We start from the raw sequence: 21,602 nt of genomic DNA, 5'->3' as shown, positions 1-21,602 counted from the left end.
TAAAAAAGAAAAAGAGCAGAAATATATTGCAACCTTTATCAATTTTATTTACAGAAAATTAGCTGCTGAAAGCTATTGCCTTGATACTGATATCCATTGAATATAAGTTGTTTCTTCAATACCAAACAGTTTGGTTTTTACAGTACAGGAAAGTCATAAATGAGTCCCCCTAAACCTCAACAATGCCTGAATTGTTGAACAGCCTCACTTCTGGACCCAGGTGACTGCATTAGAATTGAACTGTTATATTTGCTATTATGAAAGCAGTAGAGACTTAGATGGTCTGTTACCCTTGCCATGTGCCAAGGAATCCTTATATTTTTTCACCTTGTTCTTCCAGCAATTTCCCTTGAAACTGCACTTTTTCAAGATTCCCTAACTCCCTTTGCTTTGCATCAGATCATCTGATTTCAGCCTACACCTCCCTACTCTAGGGGCTGTGTCCGCAGTCCCATTACCAAATTCATATCAAAAATGAAAAGATGAACTTGCTGTATTCAGCTCCTTTCTTTCAGATTGGATTATCATTCCATCTAGAGAGCAAGAGGAATCGTTACATTAAATTCAAGAGCTAAATTTCAAATGCAGGTTCTAGGTAGCTGGTTTAAATTTAGGCAAATTAAATTTAACTATTTTTGCCCTTGAAGACTTCCTATTGTTTCTTTTCATTGTCATGAGGAGAAAGTTTGCTGGAAGTGGGAACTGTAACTTTCCTGTCTCTTGTCTTCCTTTTCAAAAGAAATATTTCTATTTCTTCTTCAAGTGGTATGTAATAGTGTGAATATATTGCTCAGGGACACGGTTTAGTGGCAGATAAGAATGTTTGGACTCGATGATCCATGAGTTCTTTTCCAACCTGGTGATTCTACGATTCTATGAAATGGGTCAGAGTGACAAGAAACCCGAAGCTTCCCTTTTTCCTATAATCTGAGAAGTTTTGGATTTAGGTTTCCTTCACTGTCAGCAACCATTTTACCTGTGGTTAACTCATTCCCATCCTTCAAATGAAGTATCTGTTCATTTTAGCATAAGAAAGGAGAAATCCATCTGTCAGCTGATTAAATTCTTGGTTTACAATATCTGCAGAGGTGGAGTATTTTAAAGAGAGAAACACAAAATAAAGAGAATTGCTATGCTTAGGTGCATTGGCTTGAGTCACATTTTAAATTTCAGAAGGTTGTAATGTGCACACTTAATAAACAGTAAAACCACTATGAGAATGAATTGTTTGTTTTAATGCTTGTGCTTTAATGATATTTTATAGAACTTTGGAGACACTCATGCAATATAAACTTTTTATGGACAGTTGCATTTTTAATTACTGTTCCAAAGAGAGAGATCTTACATTTTCATTTGCTCCAAGGTACTTGTATTTAAAGCCTTGTCAGCTCTTTAGAAGTATTGCTTTAAAGTTCATTTCTTTCAGTTCATCGACTTCAAAAGCAGGGTAAATATTTCTGTATTAAATTGTCACTGGTAGGGAGAAGAGGCCTCTTAGGGCTTCGTGCCTGAAAGAGGTAGCAACTGCAAAAGAGACATAGCATTGTTGTAAGTATAGTGCCAATTAAAACTAACAGCCACTATGAACCTCCAGCTTTGTTTATTGTTAGTTTGAAAGAGAGAAAAAAACCTCAAAGTGACTGTTTTCAGGGTTATAGAAGACAACAAATACAGTTACTTCACTGCAAATATATTCCTTGCTAAGATTGACTGCTGGGGATAGATCAGTCATCTCAAGTCAGAGGTTGTGATGCTGCTGACTTGTGTGTTTTTTATTGAGGTGTGCTGCTAGTAAAATTGAGCAAAAATTGAGCAAAAACTTCGTAAGATGCTAAAAAAAACATATTTCAAATTCCTATATCTGTTTTTTTGCCAAGCTTTGTATTCAGAGAACACTGTCAGTCAGACTCTGTTGGGTACCCCTAAAGAGTATTGGAAGCATGCTGTTAGCAATGGACCCTTTTAGCAATGTTTCGTCAGAGTGAATTACTGAGATCTGTTCTCTTGAGGCGATACCTTGAATATTAACTGCAAGAGTGTTGTTTATTAGGCTGTTGCTGTTGTGTGGGATGATGCATTTTCTATTAAGAGTCCCAAAGACTATGAATAAATTGTACTTAGGCCTTTTTTAGTTATATCAATTATAAAACCTTCACTGAATCTACTACCTTTGACTTAATGTAGTTTGTATCAAAACACGTGAGATGCACAGCATCCAAAATGGTACAGGACTGTAGATCACCTTCCCTCTAGTTGTGTTATCCTTTAGGCATGCAGAGGGACCAACTTGTCTCATTGTGTTCTTGAGAAGCGCTGCAAGACTGATGTCATCTCCTGAGAGACTCTGTAATACATCACTTTAGTAAATAATTTCCTCTGGCACAGATTAGGGTATTTATATATTAACAATAAGCTTGCCAAATCTGTCAATAACAAACCCAAGCAGCCTCACCTCTACCTCTTGAATCTTCTGTGTGTCAGTCAGGGGCTTGGCTTATGCCAAGTCTGAAGCAGAGCTGTGTCCTCTGGAAGTCTGCACAAATGCCAGGGCAGCTGGCATGACAGTCAAGACTTAGCATCTGAGCGGATGTAATCAGTCAGAACTTGGTATATGTGGACTTTACATGGTCCATATCGTCTCTTAATCTGCACAGCGGGCAACCTGGAGTTTCACATCAAACTTGGTCTTTGGGCTCCTCATAGATTCTTCCATTCTCCACAGACTGATACCATAAGTGAATTTTCATTATTGGCTGACAGAGAGGTTTCTTCTTTTTACAAAAAGGTATAGTGCATCTTCAGATCACAATTCATTAGTCTTTTATTAAGTGAAAGGTAGAGTGTGAATTTTCACATTTCATCAGGTATCCCACCTAAAGAAACAGTGAAATGGATGCATCTAATGCACAGACATTGCCACTCTCTCCTCTGATTACCTTTCTATAATCTTACAAACTCAGCTACATCTAATCAAACATTTCTTTTGTCTGTAGTGCCCTGACTCAGCCTGCAAACAGGATCTGCTAGCCTACCTGCAGCGCATTGCCCTCTATTGCCACCAGCTCAATATCTGCAGCAAAGTGAAGGCAGAAGTTCAGAACCTGGGAGGAGAACTTATTGTATCAGGGGTAAGATAATATTTTTATATAGATGTTTATGTTTCCCATGTAGCACTAGAAAGGGAGCATTTTTAATGCAATAATGTACAAAAAAAATGTAGTGAATCATAAGCAAGCTTTTTAAAACGTTATTGCCATTATTCCAGGCCTTACAATAACTTGTGTAGAACAATTTGATTTTCCAATTACCCTTTGTTTATATTAACCTTGTAAAATCTTCATTCCTCCAAAAAGAAAAGTAATTTCATAGCCTAGAAAGTCATTGCCAAGCTGTTAAATATTATAATTATTTGGAGCTTTTGTATATTTGCTCATTATAAATCTTCTTTCCTTTGTTAGTACTGGTAATTTCCTTCCTCTGTGCAGAAGCCAGCTCTGTATGAAGTGCATATTGTTAAGATGGTGATGACTAATGGGATTTCATTCACTCAGGTTCCAATGCACACTAGGTTTAGCAAAAACTCTGGAAGGCCAGCAAATTATTTTAATTTTTGATGCACGTGCTGTTTTCAAATACTATTGACAAGCACAATGATTGTATACTCTATTTCCTATACAATTATTTTAGTTATTTTCAGTGAACACTACAAACTTTTTACACACAACTTTTTTCATAAATAAAGACAGGTATGTGCAGCACTAGTAATATCATAAACGATGAGTGTTCTGCATTCTAAAAATATTTTTTCTTCCCTTCTCCTAAATTTGGACTCTGTTCCTCCAGGAGATTACTAGAATTACGCAGTGGCAATTGCTGCTTTTCATGAATTGTTCTGTTCTTTTAAATATTTATCCCAATATTAGCCCCATGACTTTTTTGTTATTGTCTAACTCAAGTACAAATGTTTCACTCTCCTGAGTGTGTTCAAAATGATTGTGAATTGTGAGACACTAGATACTTGAAACAAAATTGTTTTCAAATGTGGTTTGGAAGAAGCACCTTTCATTGTTTAAGCCCAATCAAGTATGAAGATTGTTAGGACAACTGACTTGTACCTTCATTTCATCCATAAGATTCCCCAGTGAAATCACTGGCCTTCCTCAAACATATCGATTGTTCTCAACTACATAACACTTTAATATTTGAAAAGCACTGTAGGAGGTCTTAAACATTTGCCAGGCTGTCTTGGATCAAACATTCTGAAGTCATATATTCAATCCTAAGAGGAGCTGCTTAAATATTCTTGCATCGGTCCTGCAATTGGTCTTCACTTCTTGACATATGTACATATGTAATTTTAATACCTTGATCTTCCCACAGCAATGAAAAGATCCTCTTCCATTTTCCTGACCTTAATGGAGTGATCTGTCCTTGTCTGGCTGATAGCTTTGCTGCATAGTAAATGCTATGATCTTTTCTTACTGCCATCTGGGTCCAGCTTTTCATACCCATTGAGTTGTCATATTCATCTATCTACGGCAGTTACCCAAATCAGTGCTTCTACCAGCTTGGCTTTTGTGGTGTGTGTGTTTCTTTTTCAAGTCTCTTTATTCAGTTTATGTGGATGCTGAATAAGCCATTGTGAATCTTTAGCATCTATTCATTACTGGAACATCACCATCCGTTGTGAAATTTAAGTGGCCAAACTGCTTGACTTCATCATTTCCAGTCTGGCATTGTTAGCATCTGTTGCTTACCAGGCTTCATCACCATTGTGTTTCTGTTTGGTTGGGTTTTTACAGTCATTTGCAAAAGCAAAGCTAGCTTCAACCACAGAAATTATTTGAGTCTGTTCCAAAAACTCAGTAGTACTGACATACAGAAAATTTTAAGATTGCCCAGCTTGCTTCTTCTGTTGTTGCTCTGAACAGGAGGTGATGTAGAGAGTTGAACTCCTGTGCATCTTTTTTCAAGAGCATTATCTTGTTATCTGGTACACAGTTAGTACAGTGCTTTCCTGATAGTGTTTTTCAAGCTTCAATGTGTTGGGTACTGTATGCTCCTTTGCTATCCAGAGATTTGGTATCCGAGTGCACATCTACATCTGCTTGTCTACCTGCTGCTTCTGCTTCCATCTTCTTCTTCATTTTCTCTTGGATAGCCAATTACAAATAAACAGTATTTTATTTACATTCAAATGAAATACCATTATTTGGCAACTTGCATACAGTACAACTTAGAAGTACAATAGAAATCCAGAATTCAAGCTTCCCAACCTATGACTACAGAAGTAAGTTTATGTGAATGCACTATAATTAAGTGTTTTGATGTAAATATCAAGTGCCAGGATGATTATTACTATATTGTGATTTACTACTCTGCTTACGAAGAATCACAGTATGATTCAGATTGAACCAAAAGATGAGTTACGATTCAGAACAATTACGGGGAGTACAATCTCTGCCTGAATTTTTGCATTATTGAAATATTAATCAATATTTACAAATGAAATGAATGTATGCATATGTATGTATGAATCCATGTGTGGGCATGTGTATATTTTTGTAGAAAGGAAAGAGACATAAAACTAATTAAAACCTAAGAGACAGATGAAAGCCACCCCACAGTTCTTATAGCTCTGTTAGAGAAAAATATGCTGCAAGAACTTCAAACATACTGTGTACATAACATAGAATGTACTATATATTTTTTGGTGTAACTTCGATTTGTTTTTTTCCCACAAGATTCAGTAGTTCAGCATGGTTTAGCTCTGAAAATAAGCATAAAGCTGATCTCGTTTGCTTTTTCCTCTATAGATTGATATGATACTAGCATAGCATGAGAAGGGGCTCTTTTTGGCATCATTGACTTTGCTGCAAATAGAAAAACAGATCAAAAAGTAAGAAAACGTTGGACTCCTGAAGTGTAAATTATTTCAGTAAAAGAAGGAACCCACTGTTGGTTTTCCCTTTCTTTCTTCCATTCCTTTTTCCCCCTAGCTCTTCCCTCCTTTGATCTTTCCCATCAAATTCCTTGCATGCAGATAGCAAAGTGATTTTTCACTAGATAAATGAGATCTGGCAATTGAGAGTTAGCATGCATCAGCCTAACCTCATTATTACCAATGGAGCAAGGCCAGTTTAGACTGTCTGTTGACTTGGCACCTTATGTTTCAAAGTGAGACTGTTAATTCCTGATTCAATTGAATTTTGAGAAGTAAAATAAGGAAAAATTATGTGATACCTGTTCTTCAGTGAGAGGCCTTGTAAACTTGAAGAAAATTATACAGAAGGAAAAGGGTGAAGAGGAAATTAGATAAAAGCAAAAAGAAATTAAGATAAAATAAAAAATGCAGAAGATTTTTAAACAACTTCAAATCTGTGTAGTTTATAACCTTGTTCCTATTAAAAGTCTCTTCCACCTTGGTCCACAAAAAATGTATGTATTTCTAATTTTAAATTTGAATATTCAAGTCCTAGTTCTCCTTTAAGAGTAAACCTCTTCCTTTTATAAAATCACAGTTAAAAGCACTTCAAATGTTTTTTTTTTACTTCTTGCCTAAGTTTATTTAACATAATGTATATTTACTTCATAACCAGTTGCACCATTGAACGAATTGTCCAAGAAGCTGAGCATGTGCTACTCTCAGTTGAGTAAATACTATTTGCATGTACTTAGCTCATGCTAATAGATAGCCTTTTTGTTGTAGCTACTTTTGTTGAGAAGGCTTAGTTTTAACCATGATATTTGTTATTTGGATAAAAATTCAGACTACTTCTAACCCTAGGGCTGCTTTATTTTTTTAGTGTTCTTGTCTGACTTATTACAATAAAACATATATATATCTCTATATATATATCTACACATTTCTAACTCTGGAATAGATAACCACTTGTTCTGTTTACTGCTGCTCTGAAGCTTATCAGCTCATTTACCTACTATCCATTTAGGCTATAAGCTTGCATGGTTTAAAATTCTTTTTAATGCTAGTAGCTTCGCTACAGTCTTTCCTGCAGGATTAAGTTGAACAGAATCTAAGAAAATCCCTTATCCAAGGCAGCCCCCTATTGGGTCCCTGTTTGATTTAGAACTCTACAGATATAATTAACTGTATTTTCAGAAAATTTGTCCAAAGAGTCGTAAACTTTTGAGCCAGATAGATATGCAATGTCATATGGAGTAACAGCCACGTACCTTTGAACACTGTCCAAAAATATTGAATCTAGCCAAAGCACACTCCAAACATACTTCAGCTGGGTCCAATTTCCAGTTGTTTTCAAAGGCCCATTTATCTTAATGCAATAGGCTCAGCTACAATACTAAAAGATGGATTCTTATAACATTTTGCAGATACAAGACAGTTTAGTTAAGATTGTGAGTTTATCTAGTTCCTACTTAATGAATTCAAGACAGGACTTTTGGGGAAGAGGGAAGGTAAAAGAGCTGGAGCCACCTCATTAACTGCGGGTGGAACATTATGAAAATTCTTGTCATACCTGGACTGAGAGGTTGAATACATGAAAGTATTGACAGATATGGGATATACTGCAAAATAATTGTATGTTTATTCTCAGTCAGTGATAAGAAAGCTGGAAATAGGTAGTTCTCATCAAAAAACAATAAGCCTTGCTATTTATCACAGGAAAATAGTGTGCAGCCAATGGTTACTTCAGGCAAGCTGACAAACTGTTTCCATGTAGATATTGCATCTAATAAACCAAAACGTTTTCTTTCACCTAAGGGCAAATCATGCTAAAAACCTTGTGCTGTAAAAGCAAGTTGGTATGCATATGGGCAGTAGAGTAGTAAGTAGATACTTATGAATTCTACAGACTCAAAAAAGTCATGTAATTTGATTTTTACCTGCTATTAAAAGCAGGTAGGAAATCTTTTCTCAGAGAATCATAGAATCATAGAATGGTTTGAGTTGGAAGGGACTTTAAAGATCATTTCATTCCAACACAGCTACCATGGGCAGGGACACCTCCCACTGCATCAGGCTGCTCAAGGGCCCATCCAACCTGGCCTTGAACACCTGCAGGGATGGGGCAGCCACAACATCCCTGAGCAACCTGTTCCACTGCCTCACAACCCTCATAGTGAAGAAATTCTTCCTTATGTCTACACTAAATCTGCCCCTCTCCAGTTTATACCCACTGCTTCTAGTCCTATCACTACAAGCTTTTGTAAACAGTCCCTCCCCAGCTTTCTTGTAGTACCTTCAGGTACTGGAAGGTAGCTGTAAGACCTCCTCAGAGTCTTCTCTTCTCTAGGCTGAACAAGCTCAACTCTCTCAGCCTGTCCTCATATGGGAGGTGCTCCAGCCCTCTGATCATCCTTGTAGCCTCCTCTGGACCTGTTCCAACAGTTCCATCTCCTTCGAGGGAATGGCTTCAAGCTCTGCCAGGAGAGGTTTAGGCTGGACATTAGGAAAAAATTTTTCACAGAAAGGGTCATTGGGCACTGGCAGAGGCTGCCCAGGGAGGTGGTTGAGTCACCTTCCCTGGAGGTGTTTAAGGCACGGGTGGACAAGGTACTAAGGGGCATGGTTTAGTGTTTGATAGGAATGGTTGGACTCGATGATCCGGTGGGTCTCTTCCAACCTGGTGATTCTATGATTCTATGATTCTATGATTATGTTGAGGATTCCAGAACTGGACACCATACTCCAGATGAGGAGTATGAGGAGTGTAAGAGAGGAATAGAGAGGCAGAACCATCTCCCTTGACCTGCTGGCCATGCTTCTTTGGATACAGCCCAGGATATGGTTGGCCTTGTGGGATTGCCCCAACCCAGGTGTAGGATCTTGTACTTGGCTTTGTTGAATCTCATGAGATTCATACAGGCCAATTTCTCCAGGTTGTCCAGGTCCCTCTGGATGACATCCCATCCTTCTGGTGTTGCAACTGCACCACTCAGCTTGGTGTTTCATTTGTTTGTTTGTATCCAAGGAGGCAATCAGAGAGAAATTTTATATTTAAAATGCTTAAGACTATGGAGAAAATTTTATTCTGGAATTTGTTAAATAAAGTAATTCAATTCCTCCCAAATCAGGCAAGACTATAGCACTATGTAAAGGAAAATTTACTGAAGGGAGAGTTGGTAAAGAGGCAAAACTGCCAGATTAATTTTCTTCAAGATTCTCCGGTGTGGAAAAAGGTTACTCCTTATATTCAGCTAGCAACAAAGTAAGTTTTACTATTTATTTGTAACAGAAATGGAAAAATAGTACATGAAATGTACTCACAGAAACAGCCTGACAAACCAGAGTTTATAGATATTTCTGGGCTGGGCTGCTTAGACTGGAAAGCTGTCAGTTTTCTGAGCAGAAAACTTGAGCTAAGACTTTGGAAAGGAGAGGACTTTGGAAGTAATAGCGAAGTAGACCAAAGAACTTGAAACATGAGATATGAAAAGGTCAGGGGAAGAAAAAGCCAAACTAAAAGCAAGGTAGGAATATGACATCAAAGGATTGCAATAGTGGGAAAGGACTGAGATAAAGTCAGGACCATAATTTGTTGGACTCCACGGTAATGCCTACTCTCCTAATACTCCAAGTATAACAAGGAAGGAGAGAAGTTATATATTGAGGGTCCTTATTTCAACTGAAGTTACCACTTTAAAAAGGTAGCTTCCAGGACAAGGAGGCTGGATCTAGATAGGGAAAGTAGGAGACCTTGTTTTACGCTGTGTATTCAACTAGCTAATATCATCTGTTTTGGAAGAAATGAAAGAAATTAAAATACAGAGAGATGATGGGGTTTTGACTACATGACCCTCATGGTCCCTTCCAACCTAAACCATTCTATGGTTCTAATTTTCAGCTGTGCCTTTTAGGATGGAGATATATTTGAGTAATGCCTGTATATGTGTTTGACTGTATGCAGACTTATTAACACATGAGACAGTGAAATAAAACCATAGTAAGTATTCTATTCTCAAATATATGGCTATATGAATCATGTGATAATTATACAGATATAAGTTTTGATAAGCCTTTATGTGGAACAAATTGAGCTTTTCTATTTGTAACTAATATAGGAGTCTTAAACTCCTACTGGCACAGGCCATATCTCTCAATACACTGCCCAACAAAGGGTGATGTGGTAACATAAAAAAATTTATCATCCTGACACTGAGTCCATTTACTACTCCTAAAGGATAAAGGCATCAGTGAGTTATGCAGGTTAATCAAAATGAGTGCTGATAAAATCCCTCATGGTCATATATTTGCTATGTATGATATATTTTATGGAAATGCTATCTTAAGGCTTGCTGAAAATTAAAACTGTGAAGAATTGCTAATTATCCTACAAAACAGTTCAAATATTAATAGGGTAAAAAAGACATAAATAGTTGTATCTAGAATGGCTTTTAAACCATTTGCAATACCTCTTCCAAATACGGAACATTAATAACTATTTAGTTCATTGGATTAAGTTTACGTATTGCTTCCCAGCAAAGGTAGTGCAGGAGCCCAGAGAGTTTATGAAATTGGCATCCTTGGAGATGTTCAAGCCCCAGGTAGAAAGTGCATCAGCTGAGTGATCTAGTTTTAGCAACTAACACATTTCAGGTTGAAAGTTGTACAAGAGACCTCCAGAGGTCACTTTTAAGTGACATTTGTAAAGAGTTTTGATTCAGCTAAGTGAAAGATCCCATAGGATCTTGTTTCTGTGTCTGTGAGTTCACATGGGTTTGCCTTTATATGTGTGACTTGATTCAACGATAGTATCTATCCCAAGCTTTGGGCATCTGAGGAATCATAAGTATGATGTCATAAAGAACAGCATGGAAGACTTTGGAAAGGTGGATTTATTTTTACTAGTGTTATGTTTGTTTCTTCAAAGCAACTGAGTGAAGATGGATTGGCGGTGGGCAGAGTTTACATTATGTAAGGAAAAGTGCATGAATGAAGATATAACTGAAAAATTCAACAAGAAGATTTTTTTATGAAATAATTTTAGTTCTTTTGAAGCTACAATGTTCTGGTAGAGGCTATTTTCAGGAATGAGGAAATATCTCATTTTACATAAATACACATGTAAATACTCATACACATAAATATGAAACAATATATCCTGCATAAATGAAAAGATGTTATCTAGAAATTCATTTGCAAAGCAATATCACACTGCACTTTTCTTCATTAGAATATATTAATGGAGACATGAAGCACACACACCATCTATATGTCTACATTCAGTAGGTTTAAATTCAGGCAGGTTAGACTTTTATCCTTATTAAAAAGCATTTTGTCTACAGGGAACATATTCTTGTGTTTTATCAGGTAAAAAATATTCATGAATTTCTGAAGATTATAATTACTGAAATTTCTAATTAGAAGAGTTTTCTACAAAGAAAGGCATTTCTGATACCAAAAAAATATTAAGCCATTTAAATCTATGAGAGCAAAGGAAAGTGTTACAGATTCAAGACTGAAGCTTGAAACAAATATGATCATAGACAAGGATTAGAGAATTGAAGGAAATAATAATGTATATGTTTCATCACCCTATAATGTATATGTTTCAACAACCCTATGCAGAGCTACAGACTAGGAGAAGTCAGGCTAGAAAGCTGCCTGGAGGAGAGGGACCTGGGGGTGTTGGTTGACAGCGACTGAACATGAGCCAGCAGTGGCCCAGGTGGCCAAGAAGGCCAATGGCATCTTGGCTTGGATCAGAAACGGTGTGACCAGCAGGTTCAGGGAGGTTCTTCTCCCTCTGGACTCGGCACTGGTGAGACCGCTCCTCGAATCCTGTGTTCAGTTCTGGGCCCCTCCCCACAAGAAGGATGTTGAGGCTCTGGAGCGAGTCCAGAGAAGAGCAACAAAGCTGGTGAAGGGGCTGGAGAACAGGCCTTATGAGGAGCAGCTGAGAGAGCTGGGGGTGTTTAGCCTGGAGAAGAAGAGGCTGAGGGGAGACCACATTGCTCTCTACAACTACCTGAAAGGAGGTTGTAGAGAGGAGGGTGCTGGCCTCTTCTCTCAAGTGACAGGAGACAGGACAAGAGGGAATGGCCTCAAGCTCCACCAGAGGAGGTTTAGGCTTGACATGAGGAAAAAGTTTTTCACAGAAAGAGTCATTGGGCACTGGAACAGGCTGCCCAAGGAGGTGGTTGAGTCACCTTCCCTGGAGGTGTTTAAAAGACGGGTGGGTGATATGCTGAGGGACATGGTTTAGTGATTGGTTGGATCACCTTGTTATTCCAAGCCATGCTGAATGAGATGGGAAGAAAACGGGGATCTTATAGCTTTCTGATACACAAACTGCACCAGCCCTGTAATAATTAGCAAGGCCTAGAGACCGTTCTTCCATACTGTAACACATGGTCCTAAAGGACTATTCCTATAAAAATTGCTATAAAGAGAAGACTTCAGTGCTGTCTCATGTTCACTTTGTTTCCTGTTTTAGTGCCTTTAAAGGACATGGTTTGGGACTAAGCATCACCACTTTGTATTAAATAAGAATTCCTTTCATTTAGGACGTTCTCAGTCCTAAGTGCCCAGCACACATTTGCTAATAGGTACCTCTTGTGCCTTTTTCACGTGCTTTTCTTGCACATGAAAATATTGATAAATAAATTATATAATGACAAAATAGGAGATTTTAAATTGTGTTTTTTATACAGAGGTACATCTTTTATCCCTTGCAATTATTTAACTTACTGATTTGGACAGTGGTGAGACTTAATCTCACTTCTGAAAGTACTATCAGATGTTGCTTCTGAAGATATTAAAAGAATTACAACTTCAGTTCAGACTCATCTATTTCTTTCACTTTAATTATCATTCCTGAAGACCTGAGTTGCAGATGCGTAACACACACATAGAAATACAGGCAAGAGGCAAAACATCAACAGGTTTTCCCAGCCTAAGCAGAATCAATTGCAAATACTGAACAAAACAGCTTTGAATGAAGTCTGTAATAAAACTCACAATAGGAATCTGTTTCCATTAAATGTAGCCTTTAGGAAGAGATCAAACTGCGTGAGGAAGGTTAAAAGTTGCCTTATGTCTTTAACCTATCTACCAACCTTGGAATATGTTGTTGTTACTATAAATATTTATAAGCCTCAAAGGAGAAGAGGAAAAAAAATGTCATTCTTAGATCACGTCATTAATCCTGCACAACTGATAACCAGCTGCATCAAGAAAAAAAAAAGGGCTTGTTTCCTATCTGTTCAAGACATTGATATGGAGTCAAAGTAAGAAACTATCCAGTATCAGAAAAATCAATTCTCACCTCTTACTGTTAGGCATTCTCAAATGCTTTATTTTAACATCTCTTCTTTCTAATTTTGTCTAATTCATCATCAAAATACCTTGCAAACCAAGTTGCCAGATAGTTAATATTATCCCTAGAAAATGAGATGAAACATACAAGTGATTTGTCCTAAATCTCTGATCAAAGACCAAATAAGAACTTTATAATAAACTAGATTAGAGCAACAATATCTGATCCAAAAGACTGCTAGAAACAGTTTCATCCTTTTTCATACCTACAAATAGATGCAACATTCCCATTGTCAAAAAATTAGAGCAGTTACAGCCTTACTTATTCTCAGAGGGATGTTACATATTTCGTCATTCCTTAGCTATGACAGAAAACAAACAAAACAGATTTTTCCATTCTTCTGTCAAGCTGATTCACTATAGCAACAGATCATCTTCAGGTCAGAGGCATCTCTGTGTTAGTGTCTCCAGTTTTATGATATGTGCCAGCTTGACATTTTTACATGACCTTTCCAAGCTGTTGTTTCAATTTCATAAAATGCATCTATTTTTATCTTCAGTAGGTATACTAGTAGTATGTATAGTGTTTCTGTCCCATTGGGATTCCTCTGCTTTTCACAATCTTGCTGTACTCAAACCTCATACACAGCAGGCTCTGGTCCTTTGATGGTGGGGACCATCATCTGTCCATCTTCTGAAGCAAGAAAGCAAGAACTTTGGTGTTTTATTTCCAATGGATCTTTAATGTCAAAATGAACAGGTCCATTTTTTAACTTGCTTTCTAGTGCTTAGACCCAAATGATTAAATTAATGACCTGATCCGTGATCACATGGTTTTCTTATGTTCTTAGGCTAAACTTACATCCCTTAAGAAAATATTTTGGAGTATTAAAGTCTTCATTTACTGTCTCTTTGCATTTCCATGCATTCATTTAATTAATCGTAGCTATACTCTTTGGAAAATTTCCCTCCTCTCTTGAATATTTATACCTTTTTTAATTTTCTTTTTCAGTTAGGTATATTCTTTCTCTGCTTTTGTTCACTGTTTTAGTGAGTACTGTGTTCTAGGGTATGTTCACAAATCAGTCTTATTTTTCTTTTCAACTACAAATCTCATACTAAGATGGTCAAAACAGGAATTCAGAATTGAGCAGTGGTAGCCCAAAAGACCATCTGGGCTATTATCTGCTACTTAATCTATTGAACTGTTTATATCACATTATCATGATGGAATCTACCATATTTCTCCACATTCCCCACCTTGTCTTGTTACTGGAGACTATTCTTGACCATACTCAATCTTCTGGAGTTTAATTGTGCTATTTCCTTATGTTTCTATTCCAATAAAAGACAATTTAAGTCTTCTTAGGAGATCTCAGATCTGCTACTACAAATGTAATATTTCTCATATTTAAAGATTTAGTGTCTGAACATCCTTTTCATTTTAGGAATAGGCAAGCTTGCTTAGATTTCATACAGTCTGGCCGTCATAGGAGTTCATAATATATTCCTACTTTATTTGGCAAAAACAACTGTGGTGCAATAGTCAAATCATAGGTTATCTAAGTTATGAATTATCTGAATTCTACTTCATACTTTTTACCATAAAAGACTTTAAAAGTTCCATTTTTGTTTTCTGTTTGACAGACTAGTAGACATATGTGTTAATAGAGATTAATACAGAGTACTAGAGATGTTTTTTTCTCCTCTCATTCTTCATATACGCAAATAGGTTGAAATCAGACAGATATATATGTAATTCGCATTACACATTACAAATTTCAAACTGAAATTTGCAGCACTATCATCACTTTGCATTACTCAGATGCAGCCTAGTTTTGCATTGTGTTCCTGAAGTTATGCATCATCTCTAACAGTCACCATAGCTCTTTGTTCAGTCAACCGTACTAGACAGTTTGCTGAGTTTTTAAATCCACAAATGTATCAGTTTAAAGCAACATCTGCAGATATTGCAGGAGTAGACTATGATAAAAGTTTTGAAGGTTAAGATGAAAAATACTTGACTTCAGTTGTCAAGTGAAGTGACTGGTACCAGACATTAGTCACACACTTTCTTTTTTTCAATAGCAGGAAAGGAGAGACAAACAAAGAACACACAAACAGAGCAGGGAATACACATTAATCATTACTAAAACTGAAAAAATAATCAGGATTAGATTACAGTTTGCATGATACTTGTAGAAGCAAGCCTAAGGGAAAACATCAATATTACCTCTGTGTGCTTATAGCACATACTTTTAAAAAGAGACTTAAGGGGCATTCATTTTTCATCTTCCAAAAGGCAAGATCGTATGCCAGAATACTTTATTCTCACTGAATAGTTCCCCCATTCTCTAAGCAGTTTTATTTATTAGAGTGAGGTTTAGCAGCACATAGGTTTTTGGGTTTTTTTTTCAATTTTAGTATATTAAGAAAACCCCAGTGGATAATAAAAGCCATTATGTTTACTCTTGAACCTGTTGTTCCAGAATTTAGGTGATAAAAATTCCATTTACAATGAACTAGAATGTATATTCCAATTTAAGCCCTCCAGTTTCGGTTTTTGGAAGTTGTTTGAAAAAAATGTGCTTCAGCCTGTGAGGTTGTCATTGTCTAAAAATGTACGGTCTTTAAAAGCATCACCTCTTTGCACTTTTGTTGATATTTTCTGGAACTTTAAAGTGTGCTCTGTAAATAAATGTATGCCCAGAATTTTTATACTTCCCTCACTTGTTCTTTCAGCACAGTTTGTCAGTTCTCATTTTCAATGTGAGAAAAACAAAATTTTTGCCTGACCCCTTTCATGTGGTGGTGTAGGCGGCCGACCCTCTGGCTTACTCTGTTCAAGGGTCAGCCCCAGGGGCTGGATTGTGTAATGTTTATTCGGCACTCGTGGACACAAGTGTAATTCCAGTTGTAGGCACTGGAATTTCAGCTGCTTGCATCAGTGTTTAAGTTTTCAAGCGGTACAGCTGTTCAAAACCATAAGTGAAAAATGCTACTCAGAAGTCTATAAACCAAATTGATGCCTGACCTGATGTCAACCACCTTTTAATGGGGATAGAGCTATCTATCCTTGCTGGTTTTCATCAGAAGGAGCCAAAACTTATCCTCTTTGCCAACCAGCAAACCCTTTAGTGCTTGCATGCTTAACCTGTGCTATGGTAGCAAGTGAGAGGAACCACCAGACAGCGGGGTTACTCATCGTGGAAGAGTCCCTGTTTCCTTGACCAAGCTTAGCTCCTTCAGCACACGTTTTCCTCTCTCTCCTCACCTCTACGCTACGGCACAATATTTCTCTTGCTCTCTCTCTCACTATCTCTTTTCTGTATCTCTCGGAAATCAGACTGGAGTTCAGAGCACTTTCACTACCTTTTATGAGGTAGAGTGTGATGTCATAGATGGGGGCAGGGCTAGTCAACTTTCTACCCACCCACCCACCTGTGCTGAGGGAGCTACGCTTGAGACCGGAAGCAGTGACTCCTCGACGGTGAGTAACCTCCTGTCTCATCTATATCTTTAACTCGCACTCTAGATCTGGGGGTGGAGGGAAAAGACATGACAGTGGGGGACATTTTTTGTTAGATTATATATATATATATTTTTTTTTTAATTAACCATAGGACTCACAGAATGAACTGCATGTGTTTACGTGGTTACCTGAGGAAAATAATTTCCTTCTTTTCTGAAATCCTACAGTTATTTTCATCTGTGAAGCAATGATCACATTTCTTTGCAGAGATGGTCCACTTACTGGTGGCTAAACTGATCCTTCAGTGTTTATCTTTCAGTGTAAAAAGGCAGACTTTGGTCCCCTTGAAGTCAATTGCTAAATTTCCTTTAAACTTCCATTGTTTTTCTAAAATACATTGTGATTAAAGATAGATGGTGTTATTTATATATTTATCATTGTTAAGTGTGGATAATGCCCATTTATACAGGACAGGGGTTTTATTTTCTGTATTATGTGTTACTATTCTTATTTGCTTTATTCAAAGTGTTTATGAAGCAATGCATTCACAATAGGCCAATTATAGGACCTATTTTAGAGTTTAAATAAAATTCAAAAGTAAATTGTGGAAGATTTAAAACTGAGGAGGAAATCACAGCCTGGGAGATGTAACTGAGATTTAACCTTGGAAATTATAAATCAAAGCATTTGTTTGTTTTGATGGTAAGAACTTAAGATGGGCACAGATATTGCTAACTGAATTTCTTGATGTTCTGCTCGTGTCACTACCTAAATATTACTATTTGACTTTAAAGCACTATCTTGTTACCTATTTCGCTTTGCCCCAAGTATTACTGCTTCACTGTTTTAATATCCCTCAGCATTTTAAAAAAGACAAGACGGACTACGAAGATCTTCCTTTCTTGTTCTGCCTCTTGGGTATCTATTATAGCTGTCAAGATGTCAGAGCTCTCAAACTAAAGGGCAGAAGAAGGATCATATGGAGATTTTGACCCCTAGGGATACTGCAAATCTTGCAGTTCTTGTTCATTTAGAGCCTTTACCAACTCCATGTGGAGTCTTGTCATATCTCAGTGAAAGGCACTAAAAGGCAGCAATGCATACTCTATAAATCAAAGACGAAGAGAATGCACTCACAGCCTTTTCAGCAGAGGTGGTCCATACTCTGATTGATGAAGTACTTCTATTTTCAGGTGACTAGATGGCTTTGAGGAATTGGGTATAAGATGCAGAGCCTTCCATCTTCTGGTCACTGGCATGTATTGGGGATTGGTCAGTGATGGATAGATATTCCTCCCTGATGACTCAGTGATACTCTTTGTATCAATGCACAGAAGATTTAAATGCAATGCTGGGGGGATGAAAATCTTGTTTACAAAGCTACCACAACTTTCACTAATGGCTGTTTCCCTTCCTGATAGAGAGGAAAATAAGGACAAAGAATATAAAATGGTAGCTTTTCTAGCTTTGAATATGTGCAAGAAGTTTTATTACTATTGCTTATTCCTTTAGTGAACCAACACTGAAGTCTTTAAATATTCCTTTGCAAATCCAAGAGCTTGTGTAGCATGTTTAGCTTCCCTAGGAAACTTTTCTTTTTTTTTTTTGTATATTCCCTAGGAATCTTTTAAGTAGGAAAGGAAAAGCAGGTTAGTCAATCTCTAAGGTTTCATTAGGAAAACTTTATAGGAATTACTCTTGTTGAAGACAGTTTGAGGTTCATTCTTTTCAGAGACAAATGCTTTGAGGTAAAATTTAATTGAGATCCACATCCTTTGCTGTTTACAAAATTGTTTTTGTATATTGTTATTCTTGCATAATGCAGGAGATTATTTTTTGCATAGAATAAGTAAAATGTAAGGACTGACTGTACAGTGCCCCTAGTCTTACTTCAGTGACAGGAATACATCTCAGTGGCATTGAGAGGGAAATTCTTTTTATAAGCAATATAAGGATTTGGAACAGGAAATTAGAATTGGTATCATACAGTGATTAAGGTGAATTAGAGATACTGATCAGCACTGAGGGGATATAATGGAACAGAGATGTCAGTGGGTTGCTTTCAATCCAGAAAATTTTGGTCTCTGAATTTATCTTGTAAGATGAGTAAATCAGCAGCTGACTGACTGATGTATAGGAGGGAGTTTGTAGAGGAAATTATATTCAAAATGACACAAACTGTTGCAGTAATTAACCTGGAATCTGCCAGTGCCAATCTGATAACTTTTTGTCCACACAGCCCCAGGATGTGGGTTTGCCTGAGTAACCTAGCACTGGGAGAATAAATAGCCTAGTTTTACATTTACTGAGCTAATTCCCTTGTTAATTTATTTTACTGGGAGCTATGATTAAAATAAAATTAAAACATCTATAAAGTGCACAGATTTCTATATTATACAGCTTTGGCTTGAATGTGTATTCAGTCAATTGTGCTGTTTGTTTTAACTGTATATTATTTATATGTGCATAAATTAAGGTAAAATATAATAAGGCCTAGATTTCAGCTAATTTTATTTACTGTGTAACATGGAAACTTTTGAAAGGAAACATCTGAGGAACTTGTTCCAATATATGCTAATTTAAATTACTTAAATCTTCATAAGTGTTTTGCAAACTAGAAGTTACTTTATGATAAGGCATTCTTAAAAATTATGTTGTTTTATATTTGCAAGCACATTGTGTATCACTAACTCAAAGCAAAACCAGCAACTAGTAAATTTATATGTGTATATTTAAGCAGGCCACTATTTAAACTACAGATTTGTTCCTCAGTCATTCTGGCAAGGTGTGAGCGATACTCTAATGATGTAAGATCATATATAAGGATCAAACAGTTTTTTTCAGTATAATTAAGATAGCTATGCAAAATTCCCAAATTTTGTGTTTGCTGGGCTGGTTTCTCTTACAAGTTGAATTAAAAGTTTGTGGGTTGATTCTTACCTTCTTTTTCTACATGAGAAGTGAGGGAGAGCTGTGAAATGCACCATCTGTTTGCAAATGGTGTCAGCTGGCAGATAGATGCTCATCACCCTGCCCTTTCTTACTGCAGTTTTAGGCTGATATAACACCATTGACTCAAAAGGAATTACTTTTGATTTAATATTGTTTAAGAAAAAGAAGTCACAATGGCGATGCACAGCATTCTAGAGGACTCTGTGTTGATTTGAATTGCAGTGCTTTTAAGCTTCGATCTCAGCTCATTTGAATTGTCAACAAAAATGCTCCGTAGCACCTGTACTGAGTATAGCAGTTGGAGGAAACCAAGACTGCCTTAACACCTTGGACTTTCTGTTTCTTGGACAGTTGCATCTCAAAAATATCAAACATTGTTCTATTATAATCCTTTGGATTTTTTTCAATCCTATTTGTCTCAAAGCAAACAAAATGGTGTACCCTTGTGAAACTGAAAACAAAAGCAAATATTGACATTGTTTCCCTTCTGTAAATGAGAATGGTGGGACACAAGGCAGAAAAGATCTATAGAACTATGATGAGTTCCAAACATTACATCCTTCTCCAAGACTCAGATAATTTTCAAGTCCAGCATTTCTCTTGTCCATTCTATATTCCAGTTTCCTCTCTGGATAGTCAAATAAAAATTAAGAAAAAATAAAAATAAAAAAAATACACACAAAAAAACCACAAAAGAAAGAGTTCACTGTAGGTAAGAAGTATGTTTTGTAAAAGATATTTATGGAAAGAAATCCTGCAGTAAAAGGGGGAGGCTACCCCATTCAGGTTGTGCAAAATATGAAAGTAAGTCTATAGTGTAATGAAAACTGAGTATTTTAATATTCAGAAAGATATTCCTTGAATTATGAAGAGTTTTTGACTGTTATTCATTGCAATGTGGAGTGTGATTCATCTAGCCAAGTGTAAACGTCTGCGTCTGAGATGTTCACTCCAGGATTCCTTTATAATTAGTGGAGAAGAGAGAGTGGATTTCTAGAGAGCACATATTGTTTCAGGTTGACACTGAAGACAAGTTAGATTAGTAACGTGTTGAAAAAACGATTCAAGCATGGGCAGGTGAGTTGAATGCACCAGGCAAGTGTAGAGTCAGGGGGTTAAGACACAGAGGTCTTTTGAGGGTATGTATTCATATGAAAGTGATGTAAACTTCCTGTGAACTTAGTCAGAGGAAGGAAACTGCCTATTTTTTTCCTGAACAGCAATATTTCAATAGTTTTGCAAGGAGCATTTATCTATATAAAGTGGCTCTCTCAGTTTTCCAGTCTCAGTAGTAGTAGGTTGGAGGGATTGGTATGTTTCATAGTATGTAGTTTTCGCTTGCTTTGGGGGATCAAAAGAGAAGAATTAAGGAAAAGAATCTTATAAATATTAATTAAATCTGATTGAATTCTAGGACAAGTAATTCAAGTCCAAGGACAATTTTTTGACAGATGTTGAGCATCTGTGCCCATATTCACTGTACTGTCTGTAGGATTCTAATGTAATTCAAGATCTCTAAATATAATAAAAAAGGTGAGGTACTCTGGCCCATCTCCATAGAAAATGAAACCATGAAGATTTCAGGTTTTCTATGGTTCCTGGTCTTCTTCACCAGGCACAGGAGGAGTCTAAAATGCCTCCGTTCAGCACCTGGAGTTAGGTAGGATGAGTGCAGGGTGAGACTTCATTTACAGAAATGGAAACTTTGAAAACGTTGCATAAGTCACTGAACACATCATCTCAATGTTTTTTCTGAGCAGCCCTATTATTTTCTTGCCTGCATTCTTAGTAAAACTGTCCAGTTACAGACATCTGTACAAATGTTTCATGAGGTTCTAGCACCACTAGCTATGAACAGCACTTGGATCCTGACTAATATTAAAAGACATTCAGTCATCGTTTTCCTGATGCCAATTAAGACCAGACAAGTCTATAGATGAT

The 21,602-nt window shown here is 36.8% G+C and overlaps 1 protein-coding gene across 2 annotated transcripts in view; it reads left to right on the top strand.

Moving 5' to 3' along the window:
* The window catches only part of CTNNA2 (catenin alpha 2), a 504,365-nt gene that overhangs the window by 471,848 nt on the left and 10,915 nt on the right, over positions 1 to 21,602 (top strand). The window contains exons 17-18 of one of the 2 annotated variants that reach the window (XM_069856550.1): positions 2,994 to 3,128; positions 16,584 to 16,727. In XM_069856550.1, coding sequence (XP_069712651.1) covers positions 2,994 to 3,128; positions 16,584 to 16,727 — 279 coding nt within the window. The remainder of the gene's footprint in view (positions 1 to 2,993; positions 3,129 to 16,583; positions 16,728 to 21,602) is intronic. The other variant, XM_069856551.1, reaches the window with a different exon arrangement.

This window comes from Phaenicophaeus curvirostris, chromosome 4, assembly GCF_032191515.1.
Source record: "Phaenicophaeus curvirostris isolate KB17595 chromosome 4, BPBGC_Pcur_1.0, whole genome shotgun sequence".
In the NCBI taxonomy this organism is placed as follows: Eukaryota; Metazoa; Chordata; class Aves; order Cuculiformes; family Cuculidae; genus Phaenicophaeus; species Phaenicophaeus curvirostris.
This window is presented reverse-complemented; position numbering and strand designations above follow the sequence as displayed.